The sequence below is a fragment of the Zonotrichia albicollis genome, chromosome 33, assembly GCF_047830755.1.
Source record: "Zonotrichia albicollis isolate bZonAlb1 chromosome 33, bZonAlb1.hap1, whole genome shotgun sequence".
Taxonomy (NCBI): Eukaryota; Metazoa; Chordata; class Aves; order Passeriformes; family Passerellidae; genus Zonotrichia; species Zonotrichia albicollis.
The window spans coordinates 397,570-417,653 of record NC_133851.1 but is presented as its reverse complement, the minus strand read 5'-3'; the positions used below and the strand labels follow the sequence as shown (position 1 = coordinate 417,653).

At 45.8% G+C, this 20,084-nt stretch overlaps 1 protein-coding gene across 1 annotated transcript; it reads right to left on the bottom strand.

The window, feature by feature from the left end:
* Positions 1–9,558: 9,558 nt before the first annotated feature.
* HOXC12 (homeobox C12) lies at positions 9,559–16,929 on the bottom strand. Its single transcript, XM_074530555.1, has 3 exons — positions 16,369–16,929; positions 16,169–16,268; positions 9,559–9,797 (listed from the first exon to the last, which is right to left on the bottom strand). Exons 1-3 carry the CDS (start codon positions 16,927–16,929, stop codon positions 9,559–9,561), a joined length of 900 nt encoding a protein of 299 aa, XP_074386656.1.
* Between the last annotated feature and the right edge of the window lie 3,155 nt (positions 16,930–20,084).

Here is a 20,084-nt window from a genome sequence, read left to right as displayed (position 1 = left end):
GTTGGTGGTGCAGAAAGGATTCTTTGTTCGGGCAAAAAATGGGAAAAAATGGTTAAAAAATGGGATTGGAGGGAGTTTAAAGGGAAAATAATGCTTAAAATGGAGTTTAAGGGAGTTTAAAGGAAATTTAATATTTAAAAATGGGATTTGAGGGAGTTTAAAGGGAAAAAAAATAAATTTAAAACGGGGTTTAGGGTGTTTAAAGAAAAATTAATGTTAAGAATAAGATTTTAAGGTGTTTAAAAGGCAAAAAAATATAAATAAAATATACATTTAAGGGTGTTTAAAAGGAAAAAAAAAGTTTAAATTGGATTTAAGGGAGTTTAAAGGGGAAAAATAGATTTAAAATGGTTTTTAAAGAGTTTTAAAAGGAAAGAAAAATAAAAATTGGATTTAAGGGAGTTTAAAGGGCAAAAAAAAAAATTAAAAATTGGTTTTAAAGAGTTTTAAAAGGAAACAAAAATAAAAATTGGATTTAAGGGAGTTTAAAGGGGAAATATATTTTTAATGGGTTTAAAAGAAAAATAAAAAGTGTTGAAAGGAGTTTAAAAGCGGGAAAATATAAAAAGTAGGAGCTTAAAAACCGCCCAAAAAGTTGAAATGATAAAAAAAGGAAATTATAAAGGTAATAGAAAATGGAATAAATATCGAGAAAAGGAAATAAATAACGCAAACACGAAACGAGTAACGAGAAAAGGAAATGGAGAATTTTAAAAATGGAAATAAACACTAAAAGAATGAAATAAATAAATTTTTAAAATGAAATAAATAACGAAGGAAAGGAGGGAACGGCGTCAAAGTGAAATAAACAATTAAAAAAAAGAAATAAAATAATTCAGAAAGGAATCAATGATCAAAGAATGAAATAAATCACGACTGCAAAACAGGATTTAAAATAAAAATAAATCGTAAAAACGAAAGAAATAATTCTCATTTTTACCCTTTATTTCAAATTTTCACCGTTTATTTCAGTTTTCTCAATTTATTCTCATTTTCCACCAATTTTCCACCCTTTATTCCCATTTTTTTTCATTATTTTCCCCCATTTTTAACCCCAAAATAAAACCCAAAAACCCCCAAAAAACCACTCGAAACCTCGGAAATTCCAATTTTCTTTTATTTTCCTGCAGTTCCTCGGCAAAGCTTCGGCAGCGCCGCCAAAATTGGGGGAAAAACCAGAAAAAATCGGGAATTTCGGGGGGTAAAAATGGGGGAAAATCGGGAATTTTGGGGTGGAAATGCGATTTTTTTAACCCGAGGCCCCAATTCTGGGCGGAACAGCCTCAAAATGAAGATTTGGGAATAAAAATTGGGATTTTTTTGAGCATTTTAATCCCTAAAATCCTCTCGGATTCATCCCCAATAATTCCGATTTTTAATTTTTATATTTTCGATTATTTTTCCTTCCATTTTTGGGTTTTTTATTTTGGTTTTTTTCCCCCCGATTTTGGGGTTTTATTTGGGATAAACTCCCGCAATTCGCGGTTCCCATTTATAAAACCCTTTATGGGTATTTTTTTAATTTTTAGGGGATAAATTTTGGGTGAAAAAAGCGGCAAATTCTCATTTTCCCATCCCTGCCGGCTCCCCAGCAATTCCCCAATAAAATTCGCATTTTCCACCCCAAATCCGGGGCTTAGGGCCGGAAATCCCTCCGAAATCCGAGTTTTGATTGATTTCTTCATTCCTCTCTGTTTTCCCCCAAAATTAAACTTTTATTGGCTTTTTGCCCCTCTTTCATCTCATTTAAAATGGGTTAAAAATCCCTTTTTCCCTCTTTTTTATTCTTCTCTCCTCCCCTCTGTTTTCCTCCTTTTTCTCCCATTTTTATTTGTAAAAAAGCGAATTTCTACCACTTAAATAAAAACCCCGAACTCGTCGTTTTTTACCCCAAAATTCGCATTTTATTCCATTTATGGCCGCGTTACCGCCTCCCGCTGAAATCCCAATTTCCCTACAATAATTCCAATTTTGGGCAAATTTCTGCAAAATCGCTTTTTTTTGTTTGCCGTCTCACCCCATCCGAGGGTTGAATTCGGATTTTTTGGGGTTTTTGAGGCACTTTGGGGGTGAAATCGGGGGAAAATTGGGATTTTTGGGGGGGAAATCGGAAATTTTCCCATTTTTTGGTGCTCGGGGCGAGAAGGGAAACAAAGGGGGAAAAAATCCGAAAAAAAGAGGAAAAAAAAGAGGAAAAAAACTCCAAATAAAGATGGAAAAAATCCAAATAAAGAGGAAAAAAATCCCCCCAAAAAACCAAAAAAAACCCCAAAAAATATTGAACAAAAATCCCCAAAAATTGGAATTTTCCCATTGTTCATTCTCGGGCTCCGGCCCCACCCTGGGAGGGAAATTTGGGGTAAAATTTGGGGTAAAATTTGGGGTAAAATCCCCCAAATTCCCTCGCGGCCGAGTTTGTCCCGATCCTTTGGTTTTGGGCCATTTCGGGAATTTTATTTCCATTTTTTGGGATTTTCGCTCCCCCGCCCCGTTTTTAATTTGATTTTTTATTTTATTTTAATTCCATTTTTCCCAAATTTTGGGGTGGAATCAGCTCCGGGAAAAGGGAGGGGAACGAGGAGAATTTGGGGGGAATTTTTGGGATTTTTTCCCCTTTTTTTTAAATTTACTTTTTTTATTTAACCCAAACCCTTTTCCCGCTTCTCCCCGGAGCCAAAAATCCCAAAAAATCCCCCAAAATCCGCTTTAAATTCCGATTTTTCCATTCCGTCCCACCCCCAAAGATCCCAAACCCCCAAAAATCCCAATTTTTTTTTTTTTATTTTCTTTTTCCCGAATTTTTTAAGGAAAATTTCCCGTTTTTCCTCCCTCCCCCTTTATTTCCCTCTCTTACCGAGCGAATTTCGCCGTTTTCGGGTTTTTGATTTTCCCTTAATTGGGATTTTCCTGCTGCGGCTTCATCCCCTCGGCGGCGAAAATGGGGAAAAAAGGAGAAAAAATGGGAAAAAAAAGGGGAAAAAAGGGGAAAAAATGGGGAAAAAAAGGAGAAAAAAGGGGGGAAAAAAAGGGAAAAAATGGGGGAAAAAAGGAGAAAAAATGGGGAAAAAAAGGAGAAAAAAGGGGGGAAAAAATGGGAAAAAATGGGGAAAAAAAGGAGAAAAAAAGGGAAAAATGGGGAAGAAAAAGGGAAAAAAAAGGGAAATAATGGGGGAAAATGGGGAAAAATGGAGGGAAAGGAAAAAATGGGGGAAAGAAGGGAAAAAAATTGATTTTAAGCCTCGTGGAGGAGAAAAAGAAGAGGAAAAATCCGAATTTTGGAGGGAAAAATTTTCCTTAAATTGGGGGAAATTGGGAAAACAAAAGAAAAAAAAAATTAATGCCTCGTGGTGGGGGGAAAAAAAAGGGAAAAAATCGGAATTTTGGGGAAAATCTTCTCTAAAATCGACCCTGCGGATCTGGGGGGGCAAAGGGGGGAGGGAATTGGGATTTTAATGAGAAATTTTAATTAAAAACGGGGGAAAAATGGGGGAAAAAAGGGGAAAAAAGGGAGCGGGCGCCGCTTAGGCCGAGCTTAACTTGACCTTCACTTTGCCCGCCCACCGAGGCTCCTCCCGCGCAAACTCCGCCAAAAGCGGCGGAAAATCCCCAAAAATCCCCCCAAATCCCCAAAAATCACAATTTCAACACCGAGGTTTTGTTAAAGAAACAAAAAAAAAACCAAAATGCACCGAAATCCCCCCAAAAAACGCCTCAAAAATGGGAATTTTGGGCGGGTTTGGGTCGGAGGAAGGCGATTTGTGGATTATTCACATTTTGGGGTTTTTTCACTTTCTCGCGTTTTCCCCCAAAATCCGCTCCCACCCCACAAAAATCTGAGAGTTTTCCCTAAATTCTCCTTTTTTCGCCCAAAAAAATCCGATTTTCCCTTAAAAAGAAACAACAACAAGAACAAAGCCCCGCTGGAAAAAAATCGGGATTTTCGGTGCTTTAATAAAGGAAAAAAACCCCAAAACGGCGATTTTAGGATTTGGTTCCGTTTTGGGGTGGGGATGGGGGGATTTGGGGTGGGAAAATGGGGGAAAATGGGGAAAAAATGGGGAAAAAAAGGGAATTTTGGGGTTGGAGGAGGAAATGGCGGCGCTGCTTTGTCTCAGCCGCGCCCATAAAGGGAAATCGGAGCCGTAAAAATCCCAAAAGCGGCAAAAATCCCAATAAAATCCCAATAAAATCCCAATAAAATCCCAATAAAATCCCAATAAAATCCCAATAAAGGCGGGCAGGGAAAAGCCGGAATTTTGAGAGATTTGGGGGTTTGGGGTTTTTTGGGGTTTTGGGGTTTTGGGGTTTTTTGGGGTTTGAGGATTTGAGGGGTTTGGGATTTTTGGGGTTTTGGGTTTTGGGATTTTTGGGGTTTGGGATTTTTGGGTTTTACGATTTTTGGGATTTTTGGGGTTTTGGGGTTTTTTGGGGTTTGGGGATTTGAGGTTTGGGATTTTGGGTTTGGGGTTTTGAGGTTTTGGGATTTGGGATTTTTGGGTTTTGGGATTTTTGGGGTTTGGGGATTTGAGATTTTGGGGTTTGGGATTTTGGGGTTTTGGGATTTCGGGGTTTGGGGTTTAGGGCGGCAAAGGATCCGAGGTCCATAAAAACCCTAAAAATTGACCCAAGGTCATAAAAGGCCCCAAAAATGGATTCAAGGTCAAAAAACCAAAAAATCCCAAAAATGGATTCAAGGCCAAAAAAATAAATCCCAAAAATGGATCCAAGGTCCTAAAAATGCCACAAATTGACCCAAGGTCATAAAAGGCCCCAAAAATGGATTCAAGGTCAAAAACCAAAAATCTCAAAAAAGGGGGAAAAAAGGGGAAATGGGAAAAAAAAAAGGAGCGGAAATTCAAGGGGAAAATGGGAATAAAAAAGGGGAAAAAAGGAAAAAAATAAAGGGGGAAAAAAGGGGAATTAAAAAGGGGGGGAAGGGAATAAAAAAAGACAAAAATTATTTCGGGTTTTCTTTTTTTATTTGGAGTTTTCCTCTTTTATTTCGAGTTTTTCTCTTTTATTTCGAATTTTCCTTTATTATTTCGGGTTTTCCTTTTTTAATTCGGGTTTTCCTCTTTTATTTCGGGTTTTCCTTTTTTATTTCGAGTTTTCTTTTTTTATTTCGGGTTTTCCTTTTTTATTTCGGCTTTTTCTCTTTAATTTCGGCTTTTTCTCTTTAATTTCTGGTTTTTCTCCCCATTCCCGCCCCGGTTCATCCATCTCCCCTCAACGAGGCTCCTCCATTCATCCCCTGATTCCCTCATTAATTAATTCTCGTTAATTAAAACCCCCCGGGGCTCCTCCGGGCCCAGCCAGCAAATAAAAAAAAGCCATTTTTTAATCCTGATTTTTTCCCATTTTTTCCCGTTTTTTTCAGCATTTTCGCCGTTTTTTCCCCCGGGTTTCTCGCTGGAATTGAGGCCCCCAAAATTCAAATTATTCCCAATTTTTGGGGAGGTTTCAGGCTGGAAAAAGGATCCCAAATTCCCAACAGGAGCCCCTCGTTCCGGCTTTTTCTTTAAAAATCCAAATTCCAGCTTTTTGTCGCCCAGGATTTTTGTTTTCCCGGGGTTTTCTCCATTTTCCCCCCTCGATATTTTGAATTTCTCGGCACATCTCATCCATCGCCTTTTGAAATTATTGTCACCCTCCAAAAGTAAAAGAACCCCGCCAATATTTTGGTTTTTCTCTCGTTTTTGGTGATTTTCAGGTGATCAGGACTCGGGAACCGCAATTTCCTTTATTCACATTTTATTCACATTTTATTTTTATTTTTTACAATTTATTCTCTTCTTTTTTCCGTTTCGTTTTCCTTCCGCTTCCATATTTTCATTTTATTCACATTATATTTTCATTTTATTCGCTTTATTCCATTCCATTCCCATTTTTTTCCATTCCATTCTCATTTTTCCATTTAATTTCCTTTTTTCCCCATTTCATTCTCGTTTCACTCCCGTATTTCCATTTCATTTCCATTTCAGTTCCACATTTCCATTTTATTTCCATTTAATTTCCGTTTTATTTCCATTTTATTTCCATTTTTTCACTTTTTTCTCATTCCAGTCCCTCTTTTCCCTTTGATTTTCCTTTTCTTTCCAGTTTTCCATTAAATTCTCGCGTTTGGGGATTTATTGCACGGCCCCGAGGCGGCTCGGAGAGGGGAAAAATGGGGAAAAAATCGGGGAAAATGGGAAAAAGGGGGATCCTGACCCCAAAATTGAGGTTTTTGTGGTTTTTTCCTGGCCAAAAATGCTCGGGAAGAGCAGAAAAATGGGAATAATTGTGGTGGGAATGGGAAAAAATAGAAATAAAGCGGGAAAGGGAGAAAAAAGGGGGAAAGGGGAGAAAAAATGGGGAGAAAAAGAGAAAAAATGGGAATGGCTGGAAAAGGGAGAAAGAGCAGGGAAAAAAAGGGGAAAAAAAGGGGAGGAAAATCGGCAAAAATGGGTAAAAAAAAAAGGAAAAAGGAGAAGGAGACGCTCGAGGAGGACAAAAGGGGCAGGAAAATGGAAAATCTCTTTTCAGAGGGGATTTTGGGGGATTTTCCCGTTTTTTTGGCATTTTCCCAGTTTGGTTTTTTTGGGTTTTTTATCGGGATTCGCCCACAAAGGCGGCGCGGCCGTGACCGTGAACGGGCGGCGGGAAAATCCCGATTTTCCACGGAATTGCCCCAAATTCCTCCTCCCCCGCTGAAAAATCCCGTTTTCCCCGGATCTTTCCCCATTTTTCTGCTTTTTTTCCCCCCCAAAGAGCAGCAAAATTCCCGAAAATCCCGAAAGTGCCCCGAGCGCAAAATTCCACCAAAACGGAAGAGAAAAAACGGGGAAAAATCTCATTCTTGATCCCAGAAAAGGTCAAAAAAATCGGGATTTCAATCGGGATTTCAATCGGGATTTAAATCGGGATTTTAATCTCATTTTCCACTCCAATTGATTCTTTAAGCACCGCCGCGATTTTCCCCATTTTCTCCCCCAATTTCCTTCATTTTGACCAAAAAAATTTCACATTTTCCACCTCAATTAAAGCTCCTTCATGCCTGTACTTCGATTTTCCCGTTTTCCCCCCAAATCCCTTCATCCCAACTAAAAAATTCCCATTTTCCACCCAAATTACAGATCCTTTCGGATTCCAGCTCCATTTTCCCCCAAAATTCCTTCATTTGTACCCAAAAAATCCCATTTTCCACCCAAACCACCAATTCTTTAGGAATAGGAAAATTCTTCGATTTTCCCATTCTCCCCCACAATTTCCTTCATTTCCACCGAAAATTTCCCGTTTTCCACCCGATTCTGTCGCCGCCTCATTTTTCCTTCATTTCCCCCCAAAATTCCCGAATTTCCGCTGCTTTTTTCCCCTTTACACCCCAAATTCTTCCTTTAATCCCAGGACGGGATTTTGGGGTGAAATCCGGGAATTTTGGGCTCCTGCCCGAGCCGGGCCCGGCAAAGCTCCCACCAAAACCTGCCCTTCCTCCTCCTCCTCCTCCTCATTTCCCCATTCCCGACATTCACAATTCATTCTCATTTCCATCCAATCCTCCTTAATTAATTCTCATTTCCATTTCCATTTCCTGCATTCCCGACATTCACAATTCTTTCTCATTTCCATCCAATCCTCCTTAATTAATTCTCATTTCCATCTCCGTTTCCATTTTCTGCACTCCCAAAATTCACAATTAATTCTCATTTCCATCCCGATTTCCCGCATTCCCGATATTCACAATTAATTCTAATTTCCATCCAATCTTCCTCATTTCCCGATATTTACAATTATTTCTCATTTCCATCTCCATTTTCATCCAATCCTCCTCATTTCCCGAAATTAAGAATTAATTCTCATTTCCATCTCCGTTTCCATCCGATTCTCCTCATTTCCTCCATTCCTGATATTTACAAATAATTCTCATTTCCATCCAATCCTCCTTAATTAATTCTCGTTTCCATCTCCATTTCCATTTCCATTTCCTCCCTTCCCAAAATTCACAATTAATTCTCATTTCCATCCCCGTTTCCATCCAATTCTCCTCATTTCCTCCATTCCCGATATTTACAATTAATTCTCATTTCCATCCAATTCTCCTTAATTCTCATTTCCATCTCCATTTCCCGCATTCCCGCAATTTACAATTATTTCTCATTTCCATCTCCATTTCCATCCAATTCTCCTCATTTCCCGATATTCACAATTAATTCTCATTTCCATCCAATCCTCCTTAATTAATTCTCATTTCCATCTCCATTTCCTCCATTCCCGATATTCACAATTATTTCTCATTTCCATCTCCATTTCCCGCATTCCCAAAATTCACAATAAATCCTCATTTCCATCTCCGTTTCCATCCAATTCTCCTCATTTCCTCCATTCCTGATATTTACAATTAATTCTCATTTCCATCTCCATTTCCCGCATTCCCGATATTCACAATTAATTCCCATTTCCATCTCCATTTCCATGCGATTCTCCTCATTTCCCGCACTCCCAAAATTCACAATTAATCCTCATTTCCATCTCCATTTTCTCCATTCCCGATATTCACAATTAATTCTCATTTCCATCCAATCCTCCTCATTTCCCGATATTCACAATAAATCCTCATTTCCACCTCCGTCTCCCCGCGCTCTCACCACTCCGAGTCCTCTCGGGGTCGATTTTTTTTGGGGTGAAAAACCTCAAGATTTTTCCCTTCCTTTCCCCGCCGCGTCCCAGCCCCGATTGCGGCCGCGTTCCGGCCTTTTCCGGGCCCAATTTCGGCCTTTTCTGGGCCGAATCTGGGCCGAATTTCGGCCTTTTCTGGGCCTTTTCCGGGCCGAATTTCGGCCTTTTCTGGGCCGAATCTGGGCCGTTTCTTTCCGGGCCGAATCTGGGCCGTTTCTTTCCGGGCCGAATCTGGGCCGTTTCCGGGCCGAATCTGGGCCTTTTCCGGGCCGAATCTGGGCCTTTTCCGGGCCGAATCTGGGCCGTTTCCGGCCGAATCTGGGCCGTTCCGGGCCGAATTTCGGCCTTTTCCGGGCCGGGCCGTTTCCGGGCCGAATTTCGGCCTTTTCCGGGCCGAATCTGGGCCTTTTCCGGGCCGAATCTGGGCCGTTTCCGGGCCGAATTTCGGCCTTTTCCGGGCCGAATCTGCGCCGTTTCTTTCCGGGCCTAATTTCGGCCTTTTCCGGGCCGAATCTGCGCCGTTCCGGGCCGAATCTGGGCCTTTTCCGGCCGAATCTGGGCCGTTTCCGGGCCGGGTTTGGGCCTTTTCCGGGCCGAATCTGGGCCGTTTCTTTCCGGGCCGAATTTCGTCCGTTCCGGGCCGAATTTCGGCCTTTTCCGAGCCGAATCTGGGCCGTTTCGGGCCGGGTCGTTCCGGGCCGGGTTTGGGCCTTTTCCGGGCCGAATCTGCGCTGTTTCGGGCCGAATCTGGGCCTTTTCCGGGCCGAATCTGGGCCGTTTCTTTCCGGGCCGAATCTGCTCCGTTCCGGCCTGAATTTCGGCCTTTTCCGGGCCGAATCCGCGCCGTTTCTTTCTGGGCCGAATCTGCGCCGTTCCGGACCGGGATTTTTGCGGATTTTCGCTCTAGAAGAAGCTGAGCGCCTGCTCGCGGAGGAGGAGCCGCTTCTTCTTCATGCGGCGGTTCTGGAACCAGATCTTGACCTGCTGGTCGCTGAGGTTGAGGCGGTCCGAGAGCTCGCGGCGCCGCTGCCGCGTGATGAACTCGTTGAGCAGGAACTCGCCCTCGAGCTCGGCCAGCTGCAGCTTCGAGTACGGCTTGCGCTTCTTGCGGCAGCGCGGCTGCAGCGGGTACCAGGGCGCGCCTGAAAACAACGGAATACGGGGGTTTTAGCGGGAAAAAATGGGGTTTGCCCGAAAAAAATGGGGGTTACACGAAAAAAATGGGGTTTACCAGAAAAAAATGGGTTTTACCTGTTAAAACATGGATTTTCCCCTTTTAAAAATTGATTTTTCCCGTTAAAAAATGGATTTTACTCGTTAAAAATGAGTTTTCCCCGCCAAAAAATGGATTTTCCCTGAAAAAAATGGGGTTTACCCGTTAAAAAATGGGTTTTACCCGTCAAAAATTGGATTTTACCCGAAAAAAAAGGAATTTTACCCGTTAAAAAAGGGATTTTACCCGTTAAAAAAGGGATTTTACCCGAAAAAAAAGGGTTTTACCCGTTAAAAAATGGATTTTCCCCATCCAAAAATGAGTTTTCCCTGAAAAAAACGGATTTTCCCCGTTAAAAAATGGGTTTTACCCGAAAAAAAATTGATTTTCCCCGTCAAAAAATGAGTTTTCCCCGTCAAAAAATGGGTTTTCCCTGAAAAAAAACGGATTTTCCTCGTTTAAAAAATGGATTTTACCCGTTAAAAAATGGATTTTCCCCATTAAGAAATGAGTTTTCCCTGAAAAAAACGGATTTTCCCCGTTAAAAAATGGATTTTACCTGTTAAAAAATGGATTTTACCCGTTAAAAGTGGATTTTCCCCGTCAAAGACATGGATTTTCCTCGTTTAAAAATGGATTTTACCCGTTTAAAAAAAGAATTTTGCCCGGCAAAAAATGGATTTTCCCCACCGTGAAAAAATGAGTTTTCCCCATCAAAAAGGATTTTCCTCGTCAAAGAATGGATTTTACCCTTTAAAAAAACGATTTTACCCGTTAAAAAATGGATTTTCCCCGTTAAAAAAAGAATTTTGTCCATCAAAAAATGAGTTTTCCCCGTCAAAAAGTGAATATTCCCCGAAAAAAAAAGGATTTTCCCCACCGTGAAAAAATGAGTTTTCCCCGTCAAAAAACGGATTTTCCCCCTTTAAAAAATGGATTTTCCCCACCGTCAAAAGATGGGTTTTCCCCACCGTGAAAAAATGAGTTTTCCCCGTCAAAAAATGGGTTTTCCGCACCGAAAATGTCGATTTTTTTCACGGGTTTTGGGGGAAAAAAGAGGCGCTGGAATGGTCTGCAAGGGTTTGCCGAGAAAAAAGCATCTTTGAAATGCTTCAGATTCGATTTTTCCTCCCAAAAATCTCACCCAAAATGTTCATTTTTCCCTCTGAAAAAAACTCCCTGAAATGTTCATTTTGCCGCTAAAAAATCCTTCCCGAAATGTTCATTTTTCCCTCTGAAAAAAGCTCATTGAAATGTTCATTTTTCCCTCTGAAAAAAGCTCATTTTCCCTATTAAAAAAAGCTCCCTGAAATGTTCCTTTTCTCTCTAAAAAACCTCCCTGAAATTGTTTTTTTCCACTAAAAATCCTCCCCGAAATGCTCCATTTTCCCTTTTTTCCACTAAAAATCCTTCCCAAAAGGCTCAATTTCCCTTTTCCTCCCCAAACCCCCATTTTTCCCTTTTTCCCCCCAAAATCTCTCCCCAAATTTCCACTTTTTTCCCTTTGTCCCTTTTTCCCATTCCCCAAAGCTTCAGAGCCGCTGAAAATTCAGAATTCTCCAAAAAAAAAAAATTGGGGAAAAAACCCAAAATCCGGGACTGTCCCCAAATCCCAGCTTTGGGATTTTTGATTTGGGGTTTTTTTAATGATTTCTTTATTTTTCCCTTTTTCCCACCCGTGCCCCAAACCCGGGGTTGGTTTTTCTTTCAAAATCTCTTTTTTTCCCCAATTTCTCCCCATTTTCCCTCCCCCGTTACCCCAAAATTTCTCCCCGATGTTGTTTTTTTGGGGGGGGGGATTTTCCATTTTTTTCCTTTTTTTTCCATTTTTTTCCATTTTTTCCCTTTTTTTCTGCCCCTCCGGCCGCCGCCGCCGCTCCGGCCGCGTTTTTTATGGGAAATTTCGTTTTTTTACGGCTTTTCTCTTAAAAGCGTCTCGGCACCCCATAAAACATTCGGGATTTCGCTGCTACCCCTGGCGGCCTGACCCCACAGCGCCCGGAACCCCAAATTTCACCCCAAAACACCCCAAAAAATCCCAATTTTAGCGCTGTCGGGGTTCGGGGTGGAACCAACCCCGCCAAACCCAAAATTCCCCGTTTAAAACGCCTCCAAAACACCCCAAAATCCCTTGAAAATACCCCAAAAAAATCCCCATTCCTGTCCCCCGCCAAACCCAAAATTCCCCATTTAAAACGCCTCCAAAACACCCCAAAATCCCTTGAAAATACCCCAAAAAATCCCCATTCCTGTCCCCCGCCAAACCCAAAATTCCCCATCTAAAACGCCTCCAAAACACCCCAAAATCCCTTGAAAATACCCCAAAAAATCCCTTTAAAACACCCCAAAATCCTTCCAAAAATACCCCAAAAAATCCCCATTCCTGTCCCCCGCCAAACCCAAAATTCCCCATTTAAAACGCCTCCAAAACACCCCAAAATCCCTTGAAAATACCCCAAAATCCCTTGAAAATACCCAAAAAAATCCCCATTCCTGTCTCCCGCCAAACCCAAAATTCCCCATTTAAAACGCCTCCAAAACACCCCAAAATCCTTTAAAATACCCCAAAATCCTTCCAAAAAACCCAAAAAAATCCCCATTCCTGTCCCCCGTCAAACCCAAAATTCCCCATTTAAAACGCCTCCAAAACACCCCAAAATCCCTTGAAAATACCCCAAAATCCTTTCAAAAAAACCCAAAAAATCCCCATTCCTGTCCCCCGCCAAACCCAAAATTCCCCATCCAAAACCCCTCGAAAACACCCCAAAATCCCTTGAAAATACCCCAAAATCCCTTGAAAATACCCCAAAATCCTTTGAAAATACCCCAAAAAATCCCCATTCCTGTCCCCCGCCAAACCCAAAATTCCCCATCCAAAACCCCTCGAAAACACCCCAAAACCTCTCTAAAATACCCCAAAACCCCTCTAAATAACCCCAAAATCCTCCCAAAACACCCCAAAAAAAACCCAAAAAATTCGGTTTTTAGGACCTCGCCAGCATTGCCAGGGTTCGGGGGTGACAGCGAAACCCCAAATCCCCTCCAAAAACCCTCAAAAAAAACCCCAAAAAATCCCTCAAAAAACCCTCCAAAAAGAGAAAAACCAAAAACCCACAAACCCTTCAAAATTCCCCCAAAAAATCCCGACAAAAAACCCAAAACCCTTCAAAAAACCCCAAAAAGAACCCGCAAAACCCCTCAATTAAAAAAAAAAAAAAAAAATCCCCAAACCCTTCAAAATTCCCCCAAAAAATCCCGACAAAAAACCCAAAACCCTTCCAAAAACCCTCAAAAAACCCCAAAAAGAACCCTCAAAACCCCTCAATAAAAAACCCCCAAAAATCCCCAAACCCTTTAAAATTCCCCCAAAAACTCCCTACAAAAAACCCAAAATCCCTCAAAAACACCCCCAAAACCCCTCCAAAAACCCCAAAACCCCTCCAAAATCCCAAAATTCCCAAATTCCCTCCAAAAACCCCAAATTCCCTTTTTTTAGACCCCGACCGTCCCTGGTGGGGTTCAGGGGCGCCACCAACCCCTCCGAACCCCAAATTTTGAGGGAAAACCCTTTAAACCCCCCCAAAAAAACCCAAATTTCCCCGTTTTTAGGACCCGAGCGCCTCTGTGTGTTTGGGGGCGACCCCGACCCCAAAAACCCCCAAATTTCCGGGGAAAATCCTTCTAAAAGCCGCCAAAAATCAAGAAAAACTCCAAAATCCCCGAAACCAACCCAAAAAAAACCCCAAAAATTCAATTTTCAGAACTTGGCCACCCTGCAAAGCCCCAACCCCGCTTTGTCCCCTTCATTATTGGGTAAAATCCTCCCAATATCCCCTAAAAATAAAAAATAAAACCCCAAAACCTTCCAAAACACCCCAAAAACTCCAAAAAACCTCAAAAATGCCAAAAAACCCCCAAAACCTGCCTTTTTTATGACCTGACCGGTGCCACCATTCGGGGTGACCCCAACCCTGCCATGCCCCCTTTTATTCCCTAAAAAACCCTTCCAAAAACCCCAAAACCACCCCAAAAAATCCCCCAAAAACACAAAAAACTCCAAAACCACCAAAAATCCCCCAAAAAAATCCCCAAAAATTCCAATTTCCGGGCTCTACCACCGCCCTTGCCCAGGGGTGACCCGTGCCCTTCATCCCCAGGGAAAACTCTTCCAAAACCACCAAAAAAAAATTTAAAAACCCTAAAACCCCCCAAAATAACCCAAATCCCATTTTCAGGCTCAAGGTGACACCAACCCCAGAAAACCCCAAATTCTCGGGGAAATCCCTTCCAAATCCCTCACAAAACCCAAAAAAACCCAAAAACCCATTTAAAAAAATCCCAAAAACCCCAAAAACCCAAAAATTCCCAATCTCAGGCTCCCCACGTTCAGGGGTGACCCCAAACCGAGCGCGTCCTTTTTTCCCAAAACTCCTCCAAAATCCCTCTAAACCCCCTAAAAAAACCCCCAAACCTCCCAAAAAAACTCTCAAAACCCCCCAAAAACCCAAATCCACCCCAAAATCCCCCAAAATCCCCCAAAACCCCCCAAAATCCCCCAAAATCCCCGTTCTCGGGGGTGACGCCATCCCCGACGTGTCCCCCTCATCCCTGGGGAAAATCGCCAAAAAAGGTCTAAAAACCCCCAAAAAAATAAAAAAAAAAATCCCAAAGCTCTAAAAAACCCCAAACCCCACCCAAACCCCAGTTCCTGTTCTCTCACCACCCCCAAAATCCCCAGAATTCAACCCAAACCCCATTTTCTCCCCGCTTCTCCCCACGTTCAGGGGTGGCACCAACCCCGCCAGATTTTCTAAAACCCTTCCAAAACCCACCAAAAATCCCTTCTAAAACCCCTCAAAAAACCCCAAACCCCTCCAAAAAAACCCAAAATAACCAAAAAACCCCAAAATCCCCCAAAATCCCATTTTCTCACCGCTTTTCCCAGCATTCATGGGCGACACCAGCCCCTGGCATCCCTTTCATTCCCGGGAAAAGCTTTTGGATACCCACCGAGAAAATCCTCTGAAACCCCAAAATAACCCTAAAATAAACCCTAAAAAAACCCAAAACCCCAAAACCACCCCAAAACCCTCAAACGCACCCCAAAAAGCCCCAAATCCCCGTTTTCTCATCAGCTCTGAGGCGGCACCAGCCCCGCTTCACTCCCGGGGCCAACCCTTCCTAAACCCCCCAACAACCACCCCAAAAAAATCCCCAAAAATCCCCAAAAAATCCCCAAAAATCCCAAAAGCCCTCAAAACCACCATAAAAACCCAAAACCACCCCAAAACCCCCAAACCCACCCCAAAAAAAACCCCAAATCCCCAGCTCAGCCCGTGTGACACGCACCCCGCGCATCCCCTCCATTCCCGGGACAGCCCTTCCAAAATCCTCCCAAAAAACCCCAAAAAATCTCCCGAAGGAAAATAAAAACCCCAAAACCACCCCAAAAAAAACCCCCCAAAATCGCCCAAAAAACCCCAAAAATCCCTCAAAGCACCCCAACCTGCGCTGTCTCACTCCGGCTCAGAGCTCGGGCGCGTCCCCTTCATTCCGGGCACAACTCAGCAATACCCACCCAAAAAAATGCCCCAAAATCCCCAAAACTGACCCCAAAACCCCAAATAATAACCACAAACCCACCCCAAAAACTCCCAAAAAATTCCAAACCCACCCCAAAACCCCAAGCCCGTTCTCTCACCGGTTCCGCTGGCGCTGAGCGCGGACACCCCTTCCAATACCCACCCAAAAAAAGCCCCAAAACCCCCAAAACTCACCCCAAAAAACCCCAAAATAACACAAAAACCCCAAATCTCCCAGTCTCACCGTTCCCTCCGGCTCCCAGCGGGGAGAGCAGCCGGGCCGGGTCCCGTTCATTCCCGGGGACAAACCCATCCAATACCCGACCCAAAACACTCCAAAATCCCCACAATCCACCCCAAAAAAACCCAAAATTCACCCCAAAATCCGGTTTTCTCACCGTTCCCTCCGGCGCCCAGCGGGGAGAGCAGCCCGGCCGGGTCCCCTTCATTCTCGGGGACAAACCCATCCAATACCCGCCCCAAAAAACCCAAAAAAAACCCCAAAACCCCAAAATCCCCAAAATTCACCCCAAAATCCGGTTTTCTCACCGTTCCCTCCGGCTCCCAGCGGCGAGAGCAGCCCGGCCGGGTCTCCCTTTCCCCCGTCCCCGATCAGCGCCGCTCCCGGGTCCGCCTCCAGCCCGGGGCACCCCTTCCAATACCCACCCCAAAAAGCCCCAAAATCCCCAAAATTCACCCCAAAATCCCTCAATCTCACCGTTCACTCCGGCTCCCAGCGGCGAGAGCAGCCCGGCCGGGTCCGCCTTTCCCCCGTCCCCGATCAGCGCCGCCGGGTCCGCCTCCAGCCCGGGGCACCCCTTCCAATACCCACCCAAACACCCCCAAAAATCCCCAAAAAAATAAAAAAAAAAACCAAAACCCCAAAAAACCCCCAAATCTGTCAGTCTCACCGTTCACTCCGGCTCCCAGCGGCGAGAGCAGCCCGGCCGGGTCTCCCTTTCCCCCGTCCCCGATCAGCGCTGCCGGGTCCGCCTCCAGCCCGGGGCACCCCTGCGCCTCCTGCGCGCCGCCCTCGGCGCCGCCGAACTCGAATTTCCCGAAGGCGGCTCCGGGGCCGCCCAGCGCGCCCGCGCCGTTCCCCAGATGGGCCCCGCCGGCCGCGTTCGGGGCGCTCCCGGCGCTCGGCGGCGGCTCCAGCGGCAGCAGCGCCGCGTCCCGGCCCTCGCGGGCCTTGCTGTCGCCGCCGCTGTCGCGATAGCAGCACTTGGCGTCGTCGGGGCGGGCGAGCTCGCAGGCGCGGCCGAAGCCCAGGTAGGGCTGCGCGTAGGGCGCGCACGGCTCCGAGGGCGCCCAGGCGGGCAGCGAGGCGAAGTTGTCGCGGCGCGGGTACGGCAGCGACGGCAGCGCCGGGAGCTGCGGCCCCGAGGCGCGGAAGTTGGGGAAGTAGAAGGCGTCGCCCGTGTGGATGTTGAGCAGCGGCCCCACGAAACCGGGGTTCAGCAGGTTGTGCTCGCCCATGGCCCGCGGGGCCGCCCCCCGAGCGGCGGGGACGGCGCGGGGACACCGGGGGGAACGGGGGGACACCGGGGGGATCAGCGGGGGATCAGCGGGGGAACGGGGGGATCAGCGGGGATCCAGGGGAACCGGGGGAAAATACCGGGGGGAACGGGGGAAACGGGGAAACCGGAGGGAAACGGGGAAACCGGAGGGAAACGGGGGAACCGGGGGGATCAGCGGGGATCCAGGGGAACCGGGTGAACTGGGGAACACCGGGGAAACCGGGGGGACACCGGGGAACCGGGGGGATCAGCGGGGATCCAGCGGAACCGGGGGAACCGGGGGGAAACACCGGGGAAAACGGGAGGATCGGAGGGAAGCCGGGCACGGAGCGGGAACCGGAGGGAAAGGGGGGAACGGGGGAGGGAGATCAGCGGGAACCGGGAGGAACGGGGGGAAAACGGGAGGAAGGACACCGGGGGAAGGAAACACCGGGGAGAGCGGGGGGAACGGGGAGAACGCAGGAACGGGGGAAAAAAGGGGAAAATGGGGCAAGAAGGAGAAGAGGGGGGACCGGGAGGAACCGGGGGAAAGAGGGGACACCGGGGGAAAGCGGAGGGACCGGAGGGAAAAGCAGAGGAAGAGGAGGGACCGGGGGAAAAACCGGGGAGAGTCAGGAGAAAGCGGGGACAGGACGGGGTTCAGAGATACCGGAGCAGGGAGGGATCGGGGGGAACGGGAAAAACCGGGGAGAAAAACCGGAGGGAAAATGGGAAAAACCGGGGGGAATGGGGAAAACCGGGGGGAACGGAAAAACCGGGGGGAATGGGGAAAAATGGGGAAAACCGGGGGGAAAACCGGGGGGAAAATGGGAAAAACGGGGGGGAATGGGGAAAAACCGGGGGGGAACGGGAAAAACCGGGGGGAAAATGGGGAAAACTGGGGGGAAAATGGGGAAAACCGGAGGGAATGGGAAAACCGGGGGGAATAGGAAAAACCGGGGGGAATTGGGAAAACCGGAGGGAATGGGGAAAACCAGGGGGACGGGAAAAACCGGGGGGAAAATGGGGAAAAACCGGGGGGAAAACCGGGGGGAAAATGGGGAAAACCGGGGGCAGAGCGGGATTCAGCGATCCCGGAGCGCGCAGGAACCGGGGGGAACCGGGGGGAAAATGGGGTTCGGCAGCCCCGGAGAGGAGGAAAACGGGGCAGAACCGGGGGGAACCGGGGGTAAGCGGGGCCGAGCGGGGCCGAGCGGGGCAGAGCGGCCCCGAGCGGGGCTCCGGCGCTGCTGCCGCCGCCGTGCGCGGGCCCGGCCATGGAGCGCCGTTAAAAGGCCCGGCCCGGCCCATCGGCCCCGGCGCCGCCGTCACGTGGGGCCCGCCCGGCCCGGGGGTCCCTCGGTGTCCCCTCCCCCCCCCTCGGTGTCCCCTCCCCCCCCCCGGTGTCCCCTCCCCCCCCCCCGGTGTCCCCTCCCCCCCCCCCCCGGTGTCCCCTCCCCCCCCCCGGTGTCCCCTCCCCTCCGCAGCCCGGACAAAACAGCGCCGGGTTCCTCCCCCTTTCCTCCCTTTTTTCCTCATTTTTTCCCTCATTTTTCCCTCCTTTTTCCTCCTTTTTCCTCCCTTTTCCGTCCTTTCTTCGTCCCCTTTTCTCTCCTTTTTTTCCGTCTTTTTTCCTCCATTTCCATCCCTTTTATCCTCCCCCTTTTCCCTCCTTTTTTCTTCCTTTCCTCTCTTTGATTCGTCCGGGCTTTCTCCTTTATTTCTCCGTTTCTCTCCTTTATTTCTCCGTTTTTTTCTCCTTTAGTTCTCCGTTTTTCTCCTTTATTCCTCCCCCTTTTCCCTCCTTTTTTCTTTCTTTCCTCTCCTTGATTCGTCCGGTTTTACTCCTTTATTTCTCCGTTTTTTCTCCTTTATTTCTCCGGTTTTTCTCCTTTATTTCTCCGTTTTTTCTCCTTTATTTCTCCGGTTTTTCTCCTTTATTTCTCCTTTTTTCTCCTTTATTTCTCCGTTTTTTCTCCTTTATTTCTCCGTTTTTTCTCCTTTATTTCTCCGTTTTTCTCCTTTATTCCTCCTCCCTTTTCCCCTCCTTTTATTCTCCATTTCCCTCCCTTTTTCTTCCTTCTCTTCCCTCCCTTTTTCTTCCTCCCGTTTCCTTCCCTTTTCCCACATTTCCCCTCCTTTCCCTTCCTATTTTTCTCCTTTTCCCTTCATTTTCCCTCCTTTCCCTTATTTTCCCTCATTTTCCCTTTTTTTTCCCCCATTTCCCCTCATTTTTCCCCGCCCTCCCAAACCCAACCATTAAAAACCCCAAACCCAACCCGAATTTAATTCCATTTTTTGTTTTGACCCTTTCCATCCTCTCCATCTCCGCCGGAACCCCCAAAATTCCCATTTTTAACCCACAATATTCCAGTTTTTCACCCCCAAAATTACCATTTTTAACCCACAACATTCCAGTTTTTCACCCCCAAAATTCCCATTTTTAACCCCCAATATTCCCGATTTTAACCCCCAAAACTCCCATTTTTAACCCTCCACATTCGCAGGTTTTTCACCCCGAAATTCCCATTTTTAACCCCGAAATTCCCATTTTGAACCCGCAATTTTCGCCTTTTTCACCCCCAAAACCGCTCGGGCTCGGGAGGGGATCGGCGCTGGCGCGGTCCCCGCTCATTAATTAATTAATTAATTAATTAATTAATGACCTCCTGGATTGGGTGAAAGCGTCGCCCCGATAAATCCCCATCGGATTTTGTGTCACATAAACTTTACACAGAGGAGACGGATGGGCCGGGCCGGGGGAGGTTTTTTGGGTTCTTTATCAGCGTTTTAATAAATTTTAAATAATTTCTTCCCTCTTGAAAGAATTTTCTGGTCATTTTTTATCGTGTTTTGATCGTTTCCCGTCATTTTCTGGTCATTTTCGATCCATTTTTCGCCATTTTTTATCCTTGCTTTATCAAATTTTATCAAATTTCTGTTTCATTTTTATCGTTGTTTTATCGTTTTCTAATAATTTTTAGCATCGTTTTGTGTCTTCTTATCATTTTTGGGCCATTTCACACCATTTTCGGTCATTTTTATCATTGTTCTTTCCTTTTTAATAATTTATTGTTAATTTTTGTCACTGTTTTAACGTTTATGTCATCTTTAATAATTTTATCATTCTTTTAT